The sequence below is a fragment of the Astatotilapia calliptera genome, chromosome 10 (assembly GCF_964374335.1).
Source record: "Astatotilapia calliptera chromosome 10, fAstCal68.1, whole genome shotgun sequence".
Lineage (NCBI taxonomy): Eukaryota > Metazoa > Chordata > Actinopteri > Cichliformes > Cichlidae > Astatotilapia > Astatotilapia calliptera.
The window spans coordinates 1,674,193-1,694,022 of record NC_137431.1 but is presented as its reverse complement, the minus strand read 5'-3'; the positions used below and the strand labels follow the sequence as shown (position 1 = coordinate 1,694,022).

At 42.2% G+C, this 19,830-nt stretch overlaps 1 protein-coding gene across 1 annotated transcript in view; it reads right to left on the bottom strand.

Annotated features, from left to right (window-relative positions):
• Positions 1–2,217, bottom strand: part of med13a (mediator complex subunit 13a) — a 70,720-nt gene extending 68,503 nt beyond the window's left edge. The window contains exon 1 of the mRNA XM_026183115.2: positions 1,604–2,217. Coding sequence (XP_026038900.1) covers positions 1,604–1,669 — 66 coding nt within the window. The 5' untranslated portion in view covers positions 1,670–2,217. The remainder of the gene's footprint in view (positions 1–1,603) is intronic.
• Positions 2,218–19,830: the final 17,613 nt, after the last annotated feature.

Here is a 19,830-nt window from a genome sequence, read left to right as displayed (position 1 = left end):
TGCAGCAAAACGTTACCTTTAGGGGGCGGACAGCTGTGTCAATTTGTGGTAAGAACAGTGTAATATTTCACTCAACTGTTATTATGCTAGATTCTGTGTCAGAATTACTTGTGATGCACTTGTAGTCTCACTTCTTGTTTGAGGTTTTCATGTAATAATAATAATAATATAATAACTAATAATAACATTAACAAACTGAGTCACAATCTATGCACTTTGCAGCCTTGCCACTGCACCACAGAGTGGTTTCTATGTCATTTAATCTATAAAAGAAGTCTCCTTTTTCTAAAGGGTGCATTTCAGCACTTGACAATCACATTAACAATTTCCTGCGGTTGGAGACGAGCACATTGTGCTCCTCGGCTAACCTACAAGTGAAACTGGAGTTAAGCCTGCTGACAAGCCAATTAACTGCAACAACAAACACATTCAGACCGTGTTCCTGATTATCCCAGAGACGCTCTGCTCAAGCAGCACCTTTACATTTGCTGCTGTGGCTAAGACTGTAGACCACACGACTGGCTCTTAGTGCACGGGATTTAAAAGAATACTGGGGAGCTTTGAGCTGCTAGAAGCATAACCACAACTATTTAGGGTGATGCCAACTAGCCACAACTGGCAAGATGCTGATGGTGGTGGTAGGTGTAGAACGTTAGGTGTAGCTGAGGTGTGTAGCTTCCCCGTGTGATGTAGTGCCCAGGGATGAATGCCACAGATTATATAATCAGCCTGGGGCCTGTGCCCTAGTTGGTGTGAATACTAGAAAATGAGGTCCAAGGAGATTAAACCCACCAATAAACAAGATGATGACATAATAGATAAGTGGTTGCAAACAGACAACTGCGGCGGTAATATCAGTAACATGCCTGTTAAAAGGAAAGAGCTTTCGAGACAAGACTTATTAAGGGGCGTGTTTCTATCGACAGGCTCTGCAAGTTGGGCAGCGACATTCTTTCATCCAGGAGTTGTCAGTGCCACACAAACACACACACGGGAAAGAAAATAGTATTCAAAGGCACCACAGCGTCAGACTCTGACTAAACGCCACAAACTGAAGTCCATGAAATGTTTGGTTTACGGGTCAACACTCGATAAAACACAGTGGAAATGCAATGAGAACGAGGCAGCAAGTTAATAATAAACAAGGTGCTGAGGCGAAAGGAGAGAAAGTGCTACAACTCCACTCAGGGCAGCACGGTCCTGCCTCTGGCAGTAAAATGCACAACATTTATTTCCGTGCTAACAAGACTATATGCTGCTCTGTATGTGTGTATGGGTCTTATGACATAAAGTAAATGAAGCTTTGCAAGCCACTGGCGTTAACCTCAAGTGTGTTGTTTGTGAACTGGGAAACGGAAATGTAATGGAAAGAAGATTATAATAGGCAAGCGGTCACACCTGGGGCCAAACTTACTAAAATAACAAGCGTACGCGGTAATATTAGCAAAGTGGGACACCTTGTTGTCCTAAAACGATGTCAGCTTCGACAGGGCCGTAAGCCTAGCTAAGCTGCTATCAACTGATGCCTCTGTGGCTAGCGTTAGCTTAGCCCCCGTTCAGCTAGTTAAAAATGGCTGCTTTCCTTTAGTTTTAAATCTCTTACCAGACAGAATAGATTGGAATGGCAATCCTCCAAGCTGGCCCCGTTTGGTACAAAACAAGAACTCATCCTTCTTCACTGCGAAATCCAACTCTCCATCATTTCACTTCCCGGGAAATTAAATAAAAAGAATTTGCGGATCGGTGTTTTCTAAGATGTACAGGCTTAATCAGCGAGAAATATTTTTTCTAACATTTGGCTGGAGGATAGTTAATTCAACAACCTTCCGATTACAGTTTCCTCCCACCGGGGATAAAAGCGGATAAAAAGGACAGCGTGGTCTTTAAGTCGACATGTCAAAAGCACACAGTAAAACCGCGTTCAAGGAAGCGAAAAATGTTCATAAAACAAAAAGAAAAGGAGAGCAAAGAAGCAACTCTCCCCCTCCCCCTTAGCCCTAAAACGGTCTCCGCTTAAAAAAATAAAAACGTCCTGTCTCACTCCTCCATCGCAAAATTTAGCCTAAAATCGAAACACATCCTGTAGCAGCCTCTCGAATTCTGGCACCGGCCTATATTTTAACGATTATTTCGATCATTATTTCAGCCTCGGTTCCTGTTGGTTTCCATTTGAATTCATGGATTCCTTTCTTTAATGGCGGCCACAGGGACAACTCTGCCTTCCACAGCCTATTGGCTCATTCGTGGTCAAATCTTTGGCAAGTTAGCCGTCCACGTGCAGACACGCGTCAGACAGTAAGGTGCACTTCCGGAAAAATAAAAGCATGCAATTATTCCTCTTCACAATTGCAGTAATATCATAAACACGTGGTTATGAAAAAGATATTGAACACTATAATTATTGCATGTGGGATTTCTATTTATTCACTAAAATAATGCATTTGTTTGTTTTTTACATGCAACATGTCAAAAGAGAGCCTGCAAAAATTTTTTTACCGCTCATGGACGTCTTACTTTGAAAGTCCCGACAACGACTTTCGCTTTTAGTGCCGTGGATTTGACACTGTCGTGGTCATGAGGGCTGTAATAACACAAGACTGATAGGTATTGCCGCTGGGCCAGCGCAAGTGGCGCTACTGAGCAACAGATTTTGTTACTAATGATCAAACCCTATAAACTTGCTCACTTACACAGTGCACCACCTAGCGCATGTGATGTTGCACTTGCAATTGAAATGCACGACCAAAAAGAATTGATGCGAATTCTTTTTTTTACTTTATTCAAAGCAGTAGTTAAAAATTGTGTAGCTCAAGCGACGAAATGAAAGCAGTCAAATCTCATATTTATAAGGCGCTGCACTGCAGGAATGCAACACGTGAAAGAGATGTAAGAAGCAAAAGTTCAATTCATGAATAAATGAAATAGAAATCGTTGTTGATGCCGTTGCAATATAGCAGAGGATGTTCCACACAGTCTCCCTAAAGTGTGTCGTTAAGGATGCTGTTTGTTTATACAAATTCCCAATCAAAGAGAGAGTAAAGTTACACTGTAGGGTGTTTCATCAGATTTGAAATAAGAGAACCCGTAAGATCCAAGCAAATACATCGCTCACTATAAAAAGGCCACATCTCTACTCATCACACCATCTGACAGGGAGCCCTGGTAGGGTTCAGGGGGTGATATCTGAGATACGCACCAGTGCCAAAATACTGAACCGCAGTGTGGCTGTTAAATATTTACCTTCCAAATAAGAGTAAGAGTTGCATTTGAGTACCACCAACTACAGTACACAGAGCAGGGTAATTACTGTATGTTCTTTTCAAATTCTTCTCTGTAAGAAAAGCTTTAAAGAACTTCCACTTTAAATTGTCTGAAGTACAGAGTAATAGATTGACATCTAGATATAGACTTCTAAATCCTGCACCTCTGATCTCATCCAGCCAGGATCCAAGTTGGTGCTGGGCCAAATTAAAAGGATTTCTATTAGTGCTGCAAACAGTATGCAAAATAAACCCAGTTAACTCATTTGTCCCTGTCTTCTGTGTATTGTAGTGTGCATCAAGCTTAAGGTTATCTGTTTTTAGAGAGCCTTTGTTTCTGCATCACTATGTATATGGTAGTTGTCATCTGCATCTCTACATAATTTTTTTAAACAATCAATTTTTAATAAATGTATTCAAACCCATATTACTGGTCACCTTAAAAAATGAAACTCAGCCAGAGTAATGTTTGTTTCCTTTTTAACCCTTAAGTCGTCTACTCCTGCTGAGCAGTGTAGGTTCATGGAATACTAATACTGCGTTTTTTGCAGTTGGCTGTTCCTAATTAGATTACAGTGTAAGCTGTCTTTAGTCATAATTTCTTTAAAGAAATGAATGGCCGATGGTTGGGTAGCCAGCCCCTTTTGTTTCTGTTATACAGGGATTCATCCACAAGGAATTTCAGTTCCTATTTGCACATTTTGGAATAATCATATATCTCATCATACCACGTATTGTTTCCTTTGATCCCAACATAAGAACATGTCTCTGTTTTTCCAAAATTCCTATGTTTATGACATTATTACAGCATTTGTGGACTTTTGTATAAGCCTGCAATAATGCGCTTACATAATTCAGACCTGAAAACTGCCTGCAGCAGTTCATTTCCTGTGTGCCCAGGATAAGTATAAGTGACATCTGCTGTTCACAAGACTTACAGTGAGAACAGGGAAACAGAAAGGCGGTGATGATCCTGAGACCAGAAGCAGCTGGCTGCTGCTGAAACACTGATGGAGTCACAGTGCGGTAGCCTGAAGAGAACATGTGAGGAAATCGATTTGTTCCAAGACCTTATGAGGAGAAATTTTCACTAAGATCACCTGCAGAACATGAAAACTGTACACACTCGAAGCAAGTGACATTCTCTTTGATCATTTCTTCTGTTTCCATCTTTCACACTTTGCTCACGTCTGTTTGATTTGTGCCTGAACCAAAATTATACTTGTTCACTGTTTAGACAGAGAGCTGTTTGTCATTTTTAAAAATCCAGCATTTAACAAAGCTATGTTAATTGTTCAAGCCCTTAAATGCATTACAGATGCAATATATATAACAAGAGTTTTAGCTCGCTCTGTGCACTCCCCAAAGCTCTGCAAAATCAGCTTTGTCTTTCATCTGATCCTAAAGGACTGCGTAGCTTTTTAAACCTTAAATCTCCCCATAGGAATGGATGTTAATCTCACTTCCAGAGCTTCCCACGCTTTATCATCAGTCCTTGATACGAAAAACAATTGTGGCATGATACCATCTGTATAAGACTGTTTAACAGAAATGAAAAAAAACATCTAATAGTGAAGTCGATGAGCACAGTTGTCATACCAGAGAAAGTAATGTGGGTAACAGATTGCGATCATATCTGCCGATAGTTTTCTCTCACTTATCTCCAGCTCCCTCTTATCTGAGCCCCACAGAGACTTTCTGTCACATATATTCTATCCCAGCAGCGCAAAAGCATATTGGGGAAAGGAGAGTTTAGGATAGTTTGAATTTGGCCGACTGCTTCTTTGACATTTGATTTGACATGCTCTGTGGTCCCTGCCAGTCTGCTGTAGGAGCATTTGTCAAAGTTCCCATGTGTCTCTAAATCCTGCGTGAAAAAGTGAACATAAAATCTGTTAAATTTAGCCAGAAGAAAAACATTGGCTGGATTTAATGAGGGCCTGCGGTCAGATAAGACAGCAAAAACATTACAGTACTGGATGGAAAAATAGCCTTGATTATCATTAAACATGCTGAAACGATAAATCATGAAACACTGAAGATGAGAAAACTGAGTGCAGAAATGTAACACAAGCCTTTGGTATGCTTTCTGCTTTGTGTGTGTGTGTGTTTGCTCTTGTTCTCGAGTATGTCCTGTGGCCTTAGGCGTGAGACAAGAAACAAGACAAACAATGCTGCTACTGAAAGATCATAACAGTCATGTGAAATATTTGAAAAGCTTTCTGTAAATCAATGAAAGTGACCACCCAGGCAGGAAGAGGTTTTCCCCTTCACGAGCAGACACGGCCGAGGCACCCGGCAGTTAAGAGCACGACTCCGAGCTCCAGAGTTCAACAGTGTAACTTGTGTTTACGGAGGCTAAGTGGTAATATCCCACTCTTAGCCTCTGCAGAGGTTAGTTATGAAGAGGGTCAACAACTGTGCCACGTTCAAATAAAGCCACCCCCCTCCCAGCCGCCATGTTAATGCACATGGAGATATATGTTGTCTTTGCTCCCCCTGCTTCCTTCCTTCCTTGGCTCCTTCCCCGAGTGCTCATAATTAGCCACTAGATTGAGAAACACTTTCGAAAATAGTGAGAATAGCCGCTTACTCTGTTCATTCACTCAAATGATGACATATGGCATCGACTGCAAAGTTATTGACACAGAAGAAGAAAAACGTCAGGCGTGCCGAGGTTGTGTGTGAAATGTAATATTCTGAGACGGTAATCACCCTCTTCATAATCCACACTGAGGGAGAACATAAAATCGAAGTGGCTTAAAACATTTGCATGTGTTACTTCATTCATCTGAAAGAATTAGCCATATAAGGAGGAAACAGACAAGTAAATGCATGTAAACTAAAACACTACAACTGTGTGCTGATGAGGCTGAATCACAGACAGAGGGGGATAAATCTAACACGAACCGCAACATAAAACATAATGATGCAGGCAATGAAAATAAAGACGCAAAACCTGACCTGTGAGGTGGAGGACTCATCATGCACTGCAGCATTTAATTGGCCCTTGTTTGGTTTGTGTCCAGACGTATTTAGAATTCATTATTAAAATCAGTTTTGTTGAACAAGTTTCTGTCAATGGTGAACAGAGTGTGCAGTGTGCAGTCTTTATAAAGGGGTTCACTGTGCGTTTGCTCTTTTAGATCTTTGCAAAGATGCAGTCATGATGCGGAATAAGCGTGCACCTTTTCAGTGGGGTGAAAGATCCCATAAGGAAAGTGAAAGAATGAAACGAAATACGTGAGACTAAGGGTTGGCGGAGAGAGCTCGAGGCCTGCAGATCAGGTACGTGTGGAACGAGAAAGTACAGCATGTAGCGCACCAGCTGACTGAGAGGTGTTCAAGGAAGATTTTCACCCAAATCAACAAGCTCTGGAATGACAGACAAACAAATTGCGTTTCATGCTATCAAACTGCTTTACTCCACTATCCTGCTGCTACACAGCTCGACTTAAACTTGGCCTGAGCTTGAATGGGAACTTCCCAGCAGCCCCTCCCACTAACAGAAGAACATAAAGCAAAGCCAATTTAAAAGGGTTTTTTGCTTTTTTAATGATAACACGAGACAGCCTTCTTGTTATTAGCTTGAAAGGGCTGCAGAGTGCTGAGGACGCAGAGCAGTTGGCTCCGTGCCCTCAAAGCCTCTATCCGGGCAGTAGTGTGTAAAGGCTCGCTGAGTGAGGGGATCATGAATAGCTGATCGTGAACTACAAGTGTTTTAGCTGAGAATGTATGCTTTTAGACTGTTTGCACAAGAGATGGATAAACTTGTTTTTTGTCAGCTGACACCTGCTCACTTCCAGCTCTATACTGTGCTTTGTAACAGGACCGTGTGATACAACACAGAGTCTCTTCAGAAACAGCGCGACGTCAAACAGCGTTACTCAGAGACAGTTAGGCAGAGAGCTGCCCTTTGTTGAGTCACTTCTGGAGCTAAATAGTGTGAAGTGCTTGTCAGCTCGGTTGCTGCAACAATGCTTGGCTTCTCTATCTGGGGTGAGGTCTAGCTGAGGTTAGCGCCGCGCTCCCTCCCTTGATGGAGCCGAGGGTTAGTTGTTCGGGTGCTGCCCCTGAGCACACAGGAACATTCCAGGCACACAAATAAAGCCGTGGCTGTGCCTTTGTTGCAGTGCTGACTAGACAAGAGCCTTTCTGCAGGGCCGCTGCCTTTAAAAAGGCGAAGTCGTGCATCCCTGCTGGTAAATGATCTGACACACTTTTTGCCGCTGCAGTCTTTTCACGAGTCCTTGTTGTGAGGCTGTCGTTGTTATTCTGCCTCTCCATTCCCGCCTTCCTTGGCTCCTTTACCCCCCCCCCCCCCCCCCCCCTTTCATACAGTTTTGTGCACACATTGCAAGCAGATGGAGGAAAAGGTGTCTATATCGAAGATACCCCCCCTTTAAGCAGCCTTCGAGCCTGCAGAACCAGCATGGGATTAATAAATTCAATATGAATTGAAAGCTAATGAAATGTGAACCCCCACCTCTCCCCCCTGACTGCCAGCCACTGGGAAACACAGAGCTCCTCGAGATCAGGCGGAGAGAGGGAGAGAATGAGATCATTGTCACAATTACACCATTAAAAGCAGCAGTCAGCAAAGCCATAAAACTGGCCCGCTGTCAGGAGGCTGACCTGTGCGACTGGCTACAACATGCCCAGCATTCTTCTGTGACACAGCACTTTGTCATTCTTCTCCACAGTGACACTGAGGGACGGGCCGCATCCAGGGAAGAAGCATTCACGCTACGTGTCGTGATTATTCCAGTTTACAAAAGCCACTCCTATAAACAAGCAACAAAAACCTTCAGAAGGACACATGCAAATGATTGCACCCAGATCCGGCTGCAGTGCAATCCTGAACTCCTAGTCTCAGATTATGGAAGGTTATGTGTTAAATAAAGGACACAGCAGCCACAGGAAATGCAGTCCATACAGGCTTGCAGACACTGCAGTTTTCCCAGCGTCCATATGGACTACTGCAATTAAAACTGAAAACAGAAGCAGACAGAAAGAGAGAACAGGAACACGAGGGTGACAGCAAGACAGAGCGGAGAGTTCAACTCAAGGGCATGCCGAGAGGCGTGGAGTAGGGTGTCTGAAGGACCGTTGACGCAGTGGAGGCTCTTGTGCGGCAGGACCGGCCATGTTTCCAATTAGAGCAGCCTCATTCCATAATTGTTTAATTGGAGGCTGTGTGTGGGATGGAGGAGGCTCCAGAGCCCGTGTGTTTCCCCCTTCTAGTCAGCTGGTTGATATAGAGGCCCGTTTACCACCCAGCAGGCTTTGAGTCCTCGTGATAGGATCCGATCACCCTATCAGCCCCAACACCAAAAGCACATCGACACCCCCACCCTCACCACCCCTCACCTTCCCGCACTGAGCTCATTACGTTAGTTGATTGTGCTGGAAAAATGCAACACTGGCAGAAATGGTTAAATTAAAGTGGTGCTGTGATCGATGAGTATCACCGTCCTCCATTTCTACAAAAAAAAAAAAAAAAGCAACCTGTACTTGTTCGAATCACTTGATGTGCACGTTCCAAGTCTCAATTCATTTTCCAGCTCATAAACGTCAACGTCTGACATGATCAAGTCACCTCACAAGTAGATTATAAAACAAACGGGATCAAATCCAGTATAAACATGTAAGAACGCTTGTCATTTACACTAGTAACAAATTTATGAATACTTTCAAAGTTGTCATTTTTGATGTCTAATTTGTTATAATGTAACAGATTTACAGACTTAACAATTAAAAATTGGGATACAAAGAAACCTTCCACCAGCAGTTTCACTGAAAGGACGTTTAAGAAAGGCAACAATATATCAGCAAACATGATGTTTAAAAACAGCTGAGAAGCTTTGGAATCCATATGGTCATAAATAAAGGAAAAAATTATCAATACAATAATTCTGAAAGTTCCACTCCAGATTTGACAGGAAATGACACAACCAAGGTTTTGTCATGCACAAAATTATAGCTACAATTACTGTTATTTTTAAAAACAAATATTTAGGACTTTTTACAGACAACTGTGGCATTCACACAAGTACGTTTCAAACAATTCCACTCATGCGTGCATCTCCTGTGTAACATGCAACAGTACACAACCTATCCAGCATGATACAGTCGGCAACATTTCATAGATGTTCGGGAGCCTGGTTTATTTGAACATACTAGTTACTGATCAATGAGTTTACCAAAAGCAGAACCCATGGTCTCTGTAAACAGTCTCTGCTGTTCAGTAATCGATAGATGGAGAACACTAAACCTGTTGTAGTTGTTAACAACAGCATAACAATAGTAACAAAAAACCAACAGCTTATTGTGAGCCCCCTTTTAATACGCTAATAATACTATATGTGTTTTTGCTTGCTCAGTGAAACCTAAGTGAGTAGTTAGCTGCCAAGAGACAGCTATGTGTGTGTGTGTGCGCGCGCACGTGCGTTTGTGTGTGTGTGTGCGAAGATGTATGTGTATGTGGATGCAAATATGTGCACACATATGTGTGTCTAGGAACATTATTCACGTCGCAATATGTCATAAATACTTTCAACATGGTGCACTCACATTGCAAGTGAACACTTGCGCGCTCATACATTATGCATGTTTGCATCTGCGTCTTACATTTACTGTGTAGACTGTCTTGTTCTGAGGGGCAACATGCTCGGCATAATGTGTGTGATCAGCTTGCACCACGTCCTGCACTCAGAGGAAGTTTCTCAGCAGAAGCTCTGAATCTCAGCTTGGAATCATTTTTTCATGTTTCTGTTTTACTGGCAACATAGTTTAACGTATTGTTTCAATGCACGGATACGTCAGTTGTGAAAATTCCATCATGTTTACAGTAAGGACACTCTCTAAGGGTTTGCATGTCAAATCATGCATGCATAACTTAGCTTTCTGTCAGTTTATCTGCAGCGTGTAGCTGTAAAAAAAAAAAGTCTGTATACATAATTGTAAGTGACATAAATGCTTTTTAATACACTCTACTTACGAACAACTGACAGTGGCTGTTTGACTAAGGGTATTTGCTTTGCAAATCAGATTTGCCCTTACATGTTTGAATGCTTTCATGATACCACTTACAAAACTTGGGAAGGGCGCAGCTGGTTGAGTTCAATTCATTATCATGACTGCAGCTTTGACTGAACCACTGCCACGCAAAACTGCTCTGTTGCTCCAACTTTGCAAGTTAACTTCCCTCAAAGGTGGAGCAGTCAACAGCAGCATATTTACTGCAGTTTCCATGTAATAGATGGCAGATGATAAGGTTGCTGTATTCACTTTGTGTCCTTATTAATTAGAAACAGCCGCAGGGACTCTGTATTGATGTTCTAAAGACAGCTAATAACCACTGCGCATGTGCACAAGGTACACACCTTCACTTTGGCCTTTTTTCTTGGATCCAAGGTGCCGTGTGACCTGGTGAGCTGGCTCCAGTGACACATGAATAGGAGGTGTGAGTTCAAATACATCACAGGACCTTTACCTTCCTTTGTGGAATGACAGAAAAGAGGACGATGCACAGAAGGGTTTCCCCAGGAACTTTGATTGTAAGTCATATCCTGTATGTTTTTATCAAAGCACTGCAAGAAACAAAAGAGCTTCTTCATCTTATGTTTTAGATAAAAGAGCATCCATGCAGCGTGTCACTCAGACCATCCCCTGTTAGGTATTTATTTGGCTCGAAAGACAAGAGTGTCCTCTGCTGAAATTAGTTTTAATGTCAGCCAGCGCAGAAAACAAAACAAATTAAACAAAGAAAACATGGTTGCATTGTGTCATGGTTGTGCGGTTGTTGGGGCTTTGTGTATTAATCTTTGAGTTTTGTTTTCTGCCTTGGTTTCATTTTCTTTCAGAGCTGATTTCTGTGCACGGTTCTTGCTTTTAGTTTTGATTCATGTTTGTAATTTGTTCTTGTAGTAAGTTACAGTCAGTTCAGCTAATCTGAAATTTCAGGATCCTTCACGCTGGTACATAGTAAACAAACACATCTAAATATTGTTGTAACTGCACAATTACAGGTAGATATGTTTTGGGAGACAATGTGCCACATTAAAGCACCAAAGACCTGCTTTAAGTATCATCTAATTACACTGTTATTACATATATTTGAAAAGCTTGTGGGATCAGACAAAAGATGGGTGCTCTGTGCATTTGTAAAAGAAAAGAGTTTCTCTCAGCCGTCAGTCACAGAAGGGAAGCAAGCAGCTCAGTGGACGGCCACTGCCTGAGCTCCCTCTGAGAGTCAGACAGGACCCGACCATGAGACCACATTTAAAAACCTCTGTGACCCCTTTTTGAGATACTGGCAGATTTATTATAAGTTGCTGTATTTCGCCAAATTCTTCAGAAAAAAGATAATTAGATCAAACATATACAACACATCATGCACTAAACAGAGCAGACAAGTGCACAGACCATTCCCATATATCCAGGCATTAAATTAAGACAGGGAAAAGTGAGGAACACTGCAGGAGTGTGTGGCTGTAAGCAGAATCAGAAGTGGGAGCCGAGAGCTTTAAATATTTTACAACATGTGTTCCTGGAGCTCTACGAAGGCTTTTCTTTCTTTCTTTCTTTCTTTCTTTCTTTCTTTCTTTCTTTCTTTCTTTCTTTCTTTCTTTCTTTCTTTCTTTCTTTCTTTCTTTCTTTCTTTCTTTCTTTTTTAGGTCAAGTGGACATTATTCAATTATTTTGCATGTAATCACTTTTAAATGGGTTACACTCAAAATCAATGCAGCACAAAATCAACTTGCACTTGCAGTTTTGTAGGTTAAGAACAATCATTTGGAAATGACACTAAACCGTTAATAACAAACATTTAGTCGGTCAAAGTTTCACCAGGTTGGCCAGCTACACAGCTTGTAACGCTCTGCACAGATATGAAAGTATTAAAGTAAGATTTTGTCAGTTCAATTGAAGTCAAACAGCCAGAAAAGCAGAAAAATCTATTATTGTTTTATTATCTATGTACGATTTCTGTACAACAGAAACAACATACAAACAGCTGTAATATATCACCCAAAACAGACAAACCTGTACCCAAATATAGTGCAGTGGGAAAGATTCTTTTATTTCAAATGATTCCTAATAATAATAATCTCATTATTTTTGCATTTAATTCATAGTTCAGTAGACGCTGGCATTGCTGTGATGAGGAAAGCTTGGCAGTTTGTCTCCCTGTGTCTGCGTGGGTTAAATTGGCTGTAGATGTAATGTTAATCACTGTGTCCTTCTCTCTTTCTGTTAGCCCTCTGATAGGCTAGCTGCCGGGTGAACCCCGCCTCTTGCCCTGTGACAGCTGGGAAAGCCTCCAGTTGCCCCACAGTTTAAACTGTATAAGCAGTTAAGAAAAAAAATATGATGATTCTGGTAAGAGAAAAACTCCGTGGGTTCACTTTGAGCACGCGTCAATGATTAAAAACAAGAAGGGCGCAAACCTCCACCAATCAGCTGAGAGAGGGAGCCTATGTATGATCTCACTGAAACCTGTGAAGATACCCTGCAGCTGTTTATTAAAGTTAGTTAAAGAAAAGCAACATTTTACGTTTACTGGTTCGATGAAGCAATGTGTCCAAACCTGGTTTTCATAGTTGTGCACTTCTCATTAATGCTGAAATAAGAAGAGACTCGGTTGAAATATTAGGAGGACATTCCCTTTTGCTACTATGAGTTTAAGAAATGAATAGTGAATCATCTGTGCTGTTCTCCAGTGTGAAATCCAGCAAAGTCCTCTAACTGCTGTGTTAGTAATTTGTTGTTATTGGCACTGAATGGCACCCGGTGCTTTTCCACTACTTAATGCTGAGTCTCATTGCTCTGACAAAAACCCGTCTGCTCTCTTTGTGCTAGCTTTAGCCTTAAGCAGCAGCACTGACACTCTTCACATGAGATAAGACAGAGATTAGATGTGTCAGTGACTGGGATTGATTCCTCAGTCTTCTTAGGGTTTACAGTCTTCTTCCACCGCTCTCCTCACGAGGACCTGAAAGTGAAGATTATTTGCCAAACAGGGCGCAGTCAGTAAGGACTGGTCGGGGTTAATCATGTGGTATGTAGTATGGTTAATCGTCTTTTCTTTATGAACCCTTCTGGGTCTAGCTGGCCAATCTAGCACTTCCTGGCAAATCAATGTTCCCCAAAATGAAATATATTTATTTTATGAACAAAAGAAAACAAACATTTGTATTTTGTAATTCCCCAAAAAGCTGATTTCAACCTGTTGCTGTTTCGTGCATAGAGAGCAGCAGAACAAGGATAACAGAGTCGTGCTTGTTTCTCAAAACAGCATCTCTTCTAGTTTCTTCCCTCAGGCTTCTGAGAGTGATGCTGGAGGAGATTTTTCTCTCTCTGCATTTTCTATGGTGTGCTTCGTGTACGTGGCTCTTGAAAATGATGACTCCTGAAAGAGGTTTGAGTTTCTATGGCCTCAGAAATACTGCTGTCAAAATACATCAAAGAACGGCTGTTTGCCAAGACGTGGGAAAGCACTTTATTAAAAAACTAAATTACATATTCTGACTGGACCTCAGAGGGTAAATGAACCCACTAAGAGCCTCTGATACACTGACGTTTGAGCACGGGTTTAATTTGAACACTATAATTAGACTCGTGCTTTAATGACAGCTAGCTTTGTGGGTGTGCACAGTCTTAGCAGTCACCTGTGCTTCACTTACTGAAACAGTACTTTCAGTTTTGCTTTCATGGAAAAGCCGACTGTGTATGGTTAACAATGCTCTCATTCATATTTCGGGTTTTCAGTCACTTTTTACTTTTTGAATATTTAACATTAACACATCGAACTGAAGCTGCGTTATTGGGATTGTGTGCTCCGGTTTTCCCCTCTGGACGGCTTTTTCAAAGCCTCTGCTGCTTATTCCTGTGAAACCTGCACTCCCATCTCTTCTTCTCCGTCTGCATGTGTCTAGTGTCTAGCAGCTTGGAGGATTGCAGCTAAATGTCACTTCAGGGAGTGTGTTTAGATGGACTTTCACTAAAGGAAATGCATATTTAATGACAGACCAGCAAATGTGTCTCTCTCAGGCTCGCCGGCTCAGTCAGCCTCATTCGTGCTTCCTTCCCTTCACTGGTGGCAATGTTTCTTCCTCCACTTCTCTCCAACCTTCAACCAAAGAGATTCATAACAAAAGAATTCAGGGACTTTTCTGTTTTGCAGCTAAGCTCTTAGTAGCAGGTCAGACGTCAGACATGTGCCTTTATTGATTGATTGATTGATTTACTTTTCAACAACTGATTAGTCTCCCATGGCCCTAGAGTTTCATGCTAGACTTGGCGTTTTAAATCCGCATACATCGAGATTCATCCTGGAGCCAAATCGGTGTCTGCCTCCGGTGGGAGTTTCAGCCCACAAGAGCGCAACCACGTCTGTGAGCACTAGAGGGGTGGAAGCAAGGAGTGAAGCAAGGATTTGGCGCAGGGAACCCACTGCATGCTCACTCGCAGAGATGAAAAATAAGAATGAGTGATTGCCGTGCAGGGAGCAAGATCTTCTGGTGTAGGCAGAAAAACTGGACATAATAGCCTTCTCTTCTTTGTGAGCAACACGCAGCTGGAGAGCCAGCAAGACTCTTCTGTTCTTCTTCCTCCACAGCACGGCCCACGGGCAGCGGCAGCAGCAAAGTGACTGAGGAGGGGGTATTTGTAACAGGAAAACACCTTACCAGTACATCTTAATGACAGCTGACAAATGAGCCTCAAGTTCGGTTGGGTTATTCCCTGTTCATAAATCAAGACAAACTGCAGACAGGGGTGTATGTAAGAAGATTGGTTTACTCACTGCTCCAGAACAAACCTAAATGACACCAATGAAGCAAGCGATCTAGATCACAGATGTAGGGAGCGAGGACATCAAATTCTGCCTCTAAGCACTTTGTCATGCCAACAGCAGCTCACCTTTTATAACCCACAGCGTGCCGGCCCGAGGAACTTACAATACATAAATGTTCCAATCGCAGTGGTGAATGGATTGCTGCCATTGCGATTTCAGGCTTCCATTCAAACTTGTAAAGCGTGACCACGGGAACTTGTTGGAAAGAAAATGTATTTTCAACTGACCTAAAAGGAATCCCTTCTGAGTCACATTGGAATTCACCTCTTTAATCTCCATGTTTGACACTGTATCTTGGGTTGTGGGTCAGGAACATCTGGAACACACACCTCTCTAATACACCAAAACTAAAAGGCCTTAAAAAAGAAAGGGGAAAAAGCCCTTCCTTGTGATTTAAAGCCTTTTCGTTTGGCCATCTATCCTCCCAGACTCCCATTTTTACTCTTCCCTTGTCCTCTTCCTGCAGGCGGCGCTGGGAGAGACGGATGCTTTTTTTTGTCAGACTTTTCATTTGCCAGTGAGCTTGGCACAGGAATAATTACCTGTCTCTATGATCAATTACCTGATTACTCACCAGAGATGCACAAGATGTCTGAAGAACAGAGCCGGGACCCGTGCTGTGGTGGAGGACAGGCTTGCTGCACACAAAAACAGACCTGTGTGTACACTATGCATGCATACACACTTCCTATAGGCTGCCCTCTGTATTTGTTGTTAAGACCTCACATGACAGACTCACACACGCACAGGCACACACACCAGCGATCCCATTCTCTTTATGTGCTCCAGGCAACTAAGCAGCTGACAAAGTCAAGGACACACTGACTGGCGGGCCATTGAAAACACAAGGAAGTCATTAAGAACAATCCTGACACACATCGCGGCTAGAAAGCATCCCCGTGTGAGGCAAAATAATCCCCCATAAACTGCCTTGTTAGGATGAGAAATGTTCACCCAGGGGTGCTGCACGAGCACAGAATAAGCTGTAAAAAAGCAAGCGCTGGACGTTGTTATGTGATATTCACATATTATCCCCACGGTCTGAATAAACACTTGAGTCAGATTATAATCGTGCCATGCAAGGCCCGCGGCACCACTCCTGATGTGCAGTTTGACCTCTAAATAACGCTTACGTATGAGCTCCGCAGCCTCCTGATCTACAGCGATCTGCAACACGACGCAGACGGAAGCACCACAGCATCGGCTCCATGCAGTCCCACACGCTGAACACGGCAATGGCTTGGTTGTGAAGCAATGTTCGGTGAAGGAGAATATTTGTTCATGCTCTGTGCACATATTTGTCTCCGAGCGCAGCATGTGACGCACCACGCAGTCTGCTTCTCTTAATCAATGCTACATTCAATCCACCCTGCAGTGCAGAGCACACCAGACTCCACACAGAGACGGGCCAATGTGATGCTGACATTTCCAGGGCTTTAACCTGTAATGTGCGTCTATAGAGGACCAACAAAGCATGGTGTTCTCGTGGACTTTATGCATTTTTCAGATTTTTACTGTAGCAACAGGTTTTGTATTGTAAGAGGACTGGCAGGTTTGCACAGACTCTGTGTGCATATGTTCCTCCTTTATCAAGCTAAAAAAATGTCTTTGGAGGAGCACAAGCATCTCCACAAATATGTCCTCACAGGGCTACCAGGGTTATTCAAACAAGGCCATACTGGTTGGTGTCTGCACAAAAAGTCCAGATTCACGTATTTTCTGCTGATATGAACCCCCATGGAGGTTTTTATATTCTTTCACCAACAAACACGTGGCTTTTTTACTATTGCTTTCTCTATGCCTAAAGCTAAACGGTGTACCAACTGGTTTTATTTCAGAGCTGCTTTATTGCATTGGCCTTTATTCTCAATTGGTCTTATTGTTTTATCCACTCTCTGCACATGTGCATGCACAATTACACAATATATACTTCATTCAAACACGTATGAACAGACTGAGATCAGTTCCAAGGGAGTAAGCTCTTTCACTCGGAGAAAAATAACAAAATCTTTCCAATCAATTTACTCCATTTCAGCCGGTAATGAAGACTGGCAGGCTTGAAGACAGCTGCTGCTTTCGAGCCATTGCTGAAAGAACAAAAATTCTGAGGTCTGAGCGGGGAAGGTAGGGCGGCATTCACAAAGAGAGCCTGACTCAGTGGAGCCTGCTGCTTTAAAGGGGCCCTGTTCTGTACAGATTCATCAGCTTAATAGAAAGCTCCCTCTGTCCTGCAGAGTCGAACAAACGTGACTCCAGAAATGCAAAAAATGAAAGAATTAAGATTCTTTAAAAAACCTCAAACGCAGTCAGTCCAACGACGTAGTGCTTGTGGAGTCTGCTAATCAGTCACACAGACAAAGCTGTGCTCAGAGGCAATCAAAGCTGTGGAAGGTTCTCGTTAGTACACGCACAGAGTCAAAACTCTGAAGCTCACTGCTTTCATACAGTGCTGCAGGAAAACACAAATACGACTCAACAGTCTTTTCTTCTGCCTCTCTCCCACCGCATTAACATATTACAGCTGGCTTGGATTCCTTCATCTCCACACAATTACGACACCCCATTTAGACTCGTAAGCTAGTCAATAAATCCACAGAAGCGACTCGCTGCCGCTCTCTATAGCTCATAGATATGCAGGAGTTATGATCCAGAGGTTCGCTTGTTTCTCTCTACGGGAGAAGACGTTGACCTTTTCCAGTCCCGCATGTGTCAACACAAACAACGAAAAAGCACTAGCGAGGCAGCGAGGCAGTGTGACCCAGGAACCCATCATCATTCAGGTTACATGCTGAAGTAGATCATAGAGGAATTCACTGCACAAGGACAGCAGCACCTTTTAGTAATGTCAAAAGAAGCAGTGAGGTCAAAGTTGTTATTAAAGCATCAGGAAAGCTCAGATAGATGTTCTGCACTGCAGCCTGTGGTTGAGAGAAGAAGCTTCATACAGCAAACAGTCTGCTGATTCAGTTTTGAGGAGCTGCTGTGGTGCATGAATAATGACTCACAGAAAAGGTGCATGAAAGCACCGCCTTCAATTCCTCTGAAAAAGTCCCCCCCTCGTGGGGCTGTGACAGAAACTTCCAGGTGAGTCTGATAAACAAAGGCAGCCATGTTACTGACAAATACTGAGCTTGTGAAGCATAACAGGTAGTATTCGATTTATTTTGTGAGACAAAATCTGCCACTGACCCAAAGCAGGTTTAATTTTCACTTTAGATTCATTCTTTTTTCCTAGTTCATACAAATACTAACGTTAATTTGATGATTAATCATTTTAAGTTTATTGAGCATTTTCTAACTTATACGTGAAGTCACTAAAATACTATTTATTGTTCTTTTTTTATTGTTGTACTGGAAAGAGCCTATCTTGCCTGCATGGGTGTATAGTGATATTAAAAAGAAACAGCTAACTGGGAACAGGTCAGTAACATGTATGGGCATAAAAAGAGCATCTTTCTCAGATTCACCAATCTGCCAAAAACTGTGTCTACACGTTGAGGAATAATGTCAGAATAATGTTTCTCAGTGGAAAGATGTTGAATATCTCATCTCATCTCAAAATGAGCTCAGGGAGGGGCGGGGCCATCTGCTGTGATTGGTTGGGGGGAGAGAAGGAAGACAGGATAAAGACAAGCTGTGGAAGAGAGACAGAGGTTAATAACAGATATGATTCAGTGCAGAGAGGTCATTGGGGTTGCAAGTTATTCTGGTTGTGAGATAGCTTGACCAAAGTGGCTGAAGAAAGGCAGGAGACAGATGCTGTCCAGTGTAGCAAGTGATTTATTTGCCATCATTGTGACCAAACATATTTACAAAATGTAAAAACAAAAACCCCTCAATAACTCCAAAGCTAACTTGGTACAAATAAACATAACTGAACATAAACCAACAAAAATGAATGTCAAGAGCACTCAGCTACACTGACCTGGTCCTTCTTCTTTTTGTTCCTGGAACAAAGGTAAATCAGGTGTGTTTAAACCAAGTAAACAGTTGGAATAAATAAAAGGTTAACTTAAACTTGTCAGCGTTGATTTAAACTAAGATGTTATATTACGTAATCTGTAAAAGTGCAAAACAAACAAATCCGGGATAATAAATGTTTGCAAACTACAGAATAAAAATAAGGTAAATCAGAACATGGAAGTCTACAGGAAAACAGCCTTTGGCTCTCTTGATCTAAGACCTCAAGTCTCAAGCTCCTGTTTGAAGTCTCTTGTATTCAACATGAGGATCATTTTGTAAATTATAGTCTTCACTGATCAAAAAAGGCTAAAGCAGGGTATAATGTCGAGTGGCCTCACTATGTGTCCCTACAGTGTTTCTTGGTTTCCCAGTTAGAGCCACTGCTTCCTTGTTATATCTAATTTCAAAACACTAAGATATCAAAAAAATGTGGAAAAACTCAGCTTGGTGCTTCATAGCAGGACTTCACTAACCAGTCACAGGCATCATGGTGGCTTCCTTTAAGTTTTATATAGAGTTTATGGTTTAAATTAAACCTGTTTGAAAAAGACAAATACTTCAGCAGGGGTAAAGCAGCAGCCAAAGACACCGGTCATGCATGCTAATCTTTTTTTTTTTTTAGACTTTTTTGAAAATTATATCAATTATAGTCAATATTCCTGTGGCTGACTACTGGTTTTCTCAGGCACAATGAATGGCATTCCCACGCCATGCTTTTCCAGTGTTCAGCCCACCGATTGTAATTCTTGA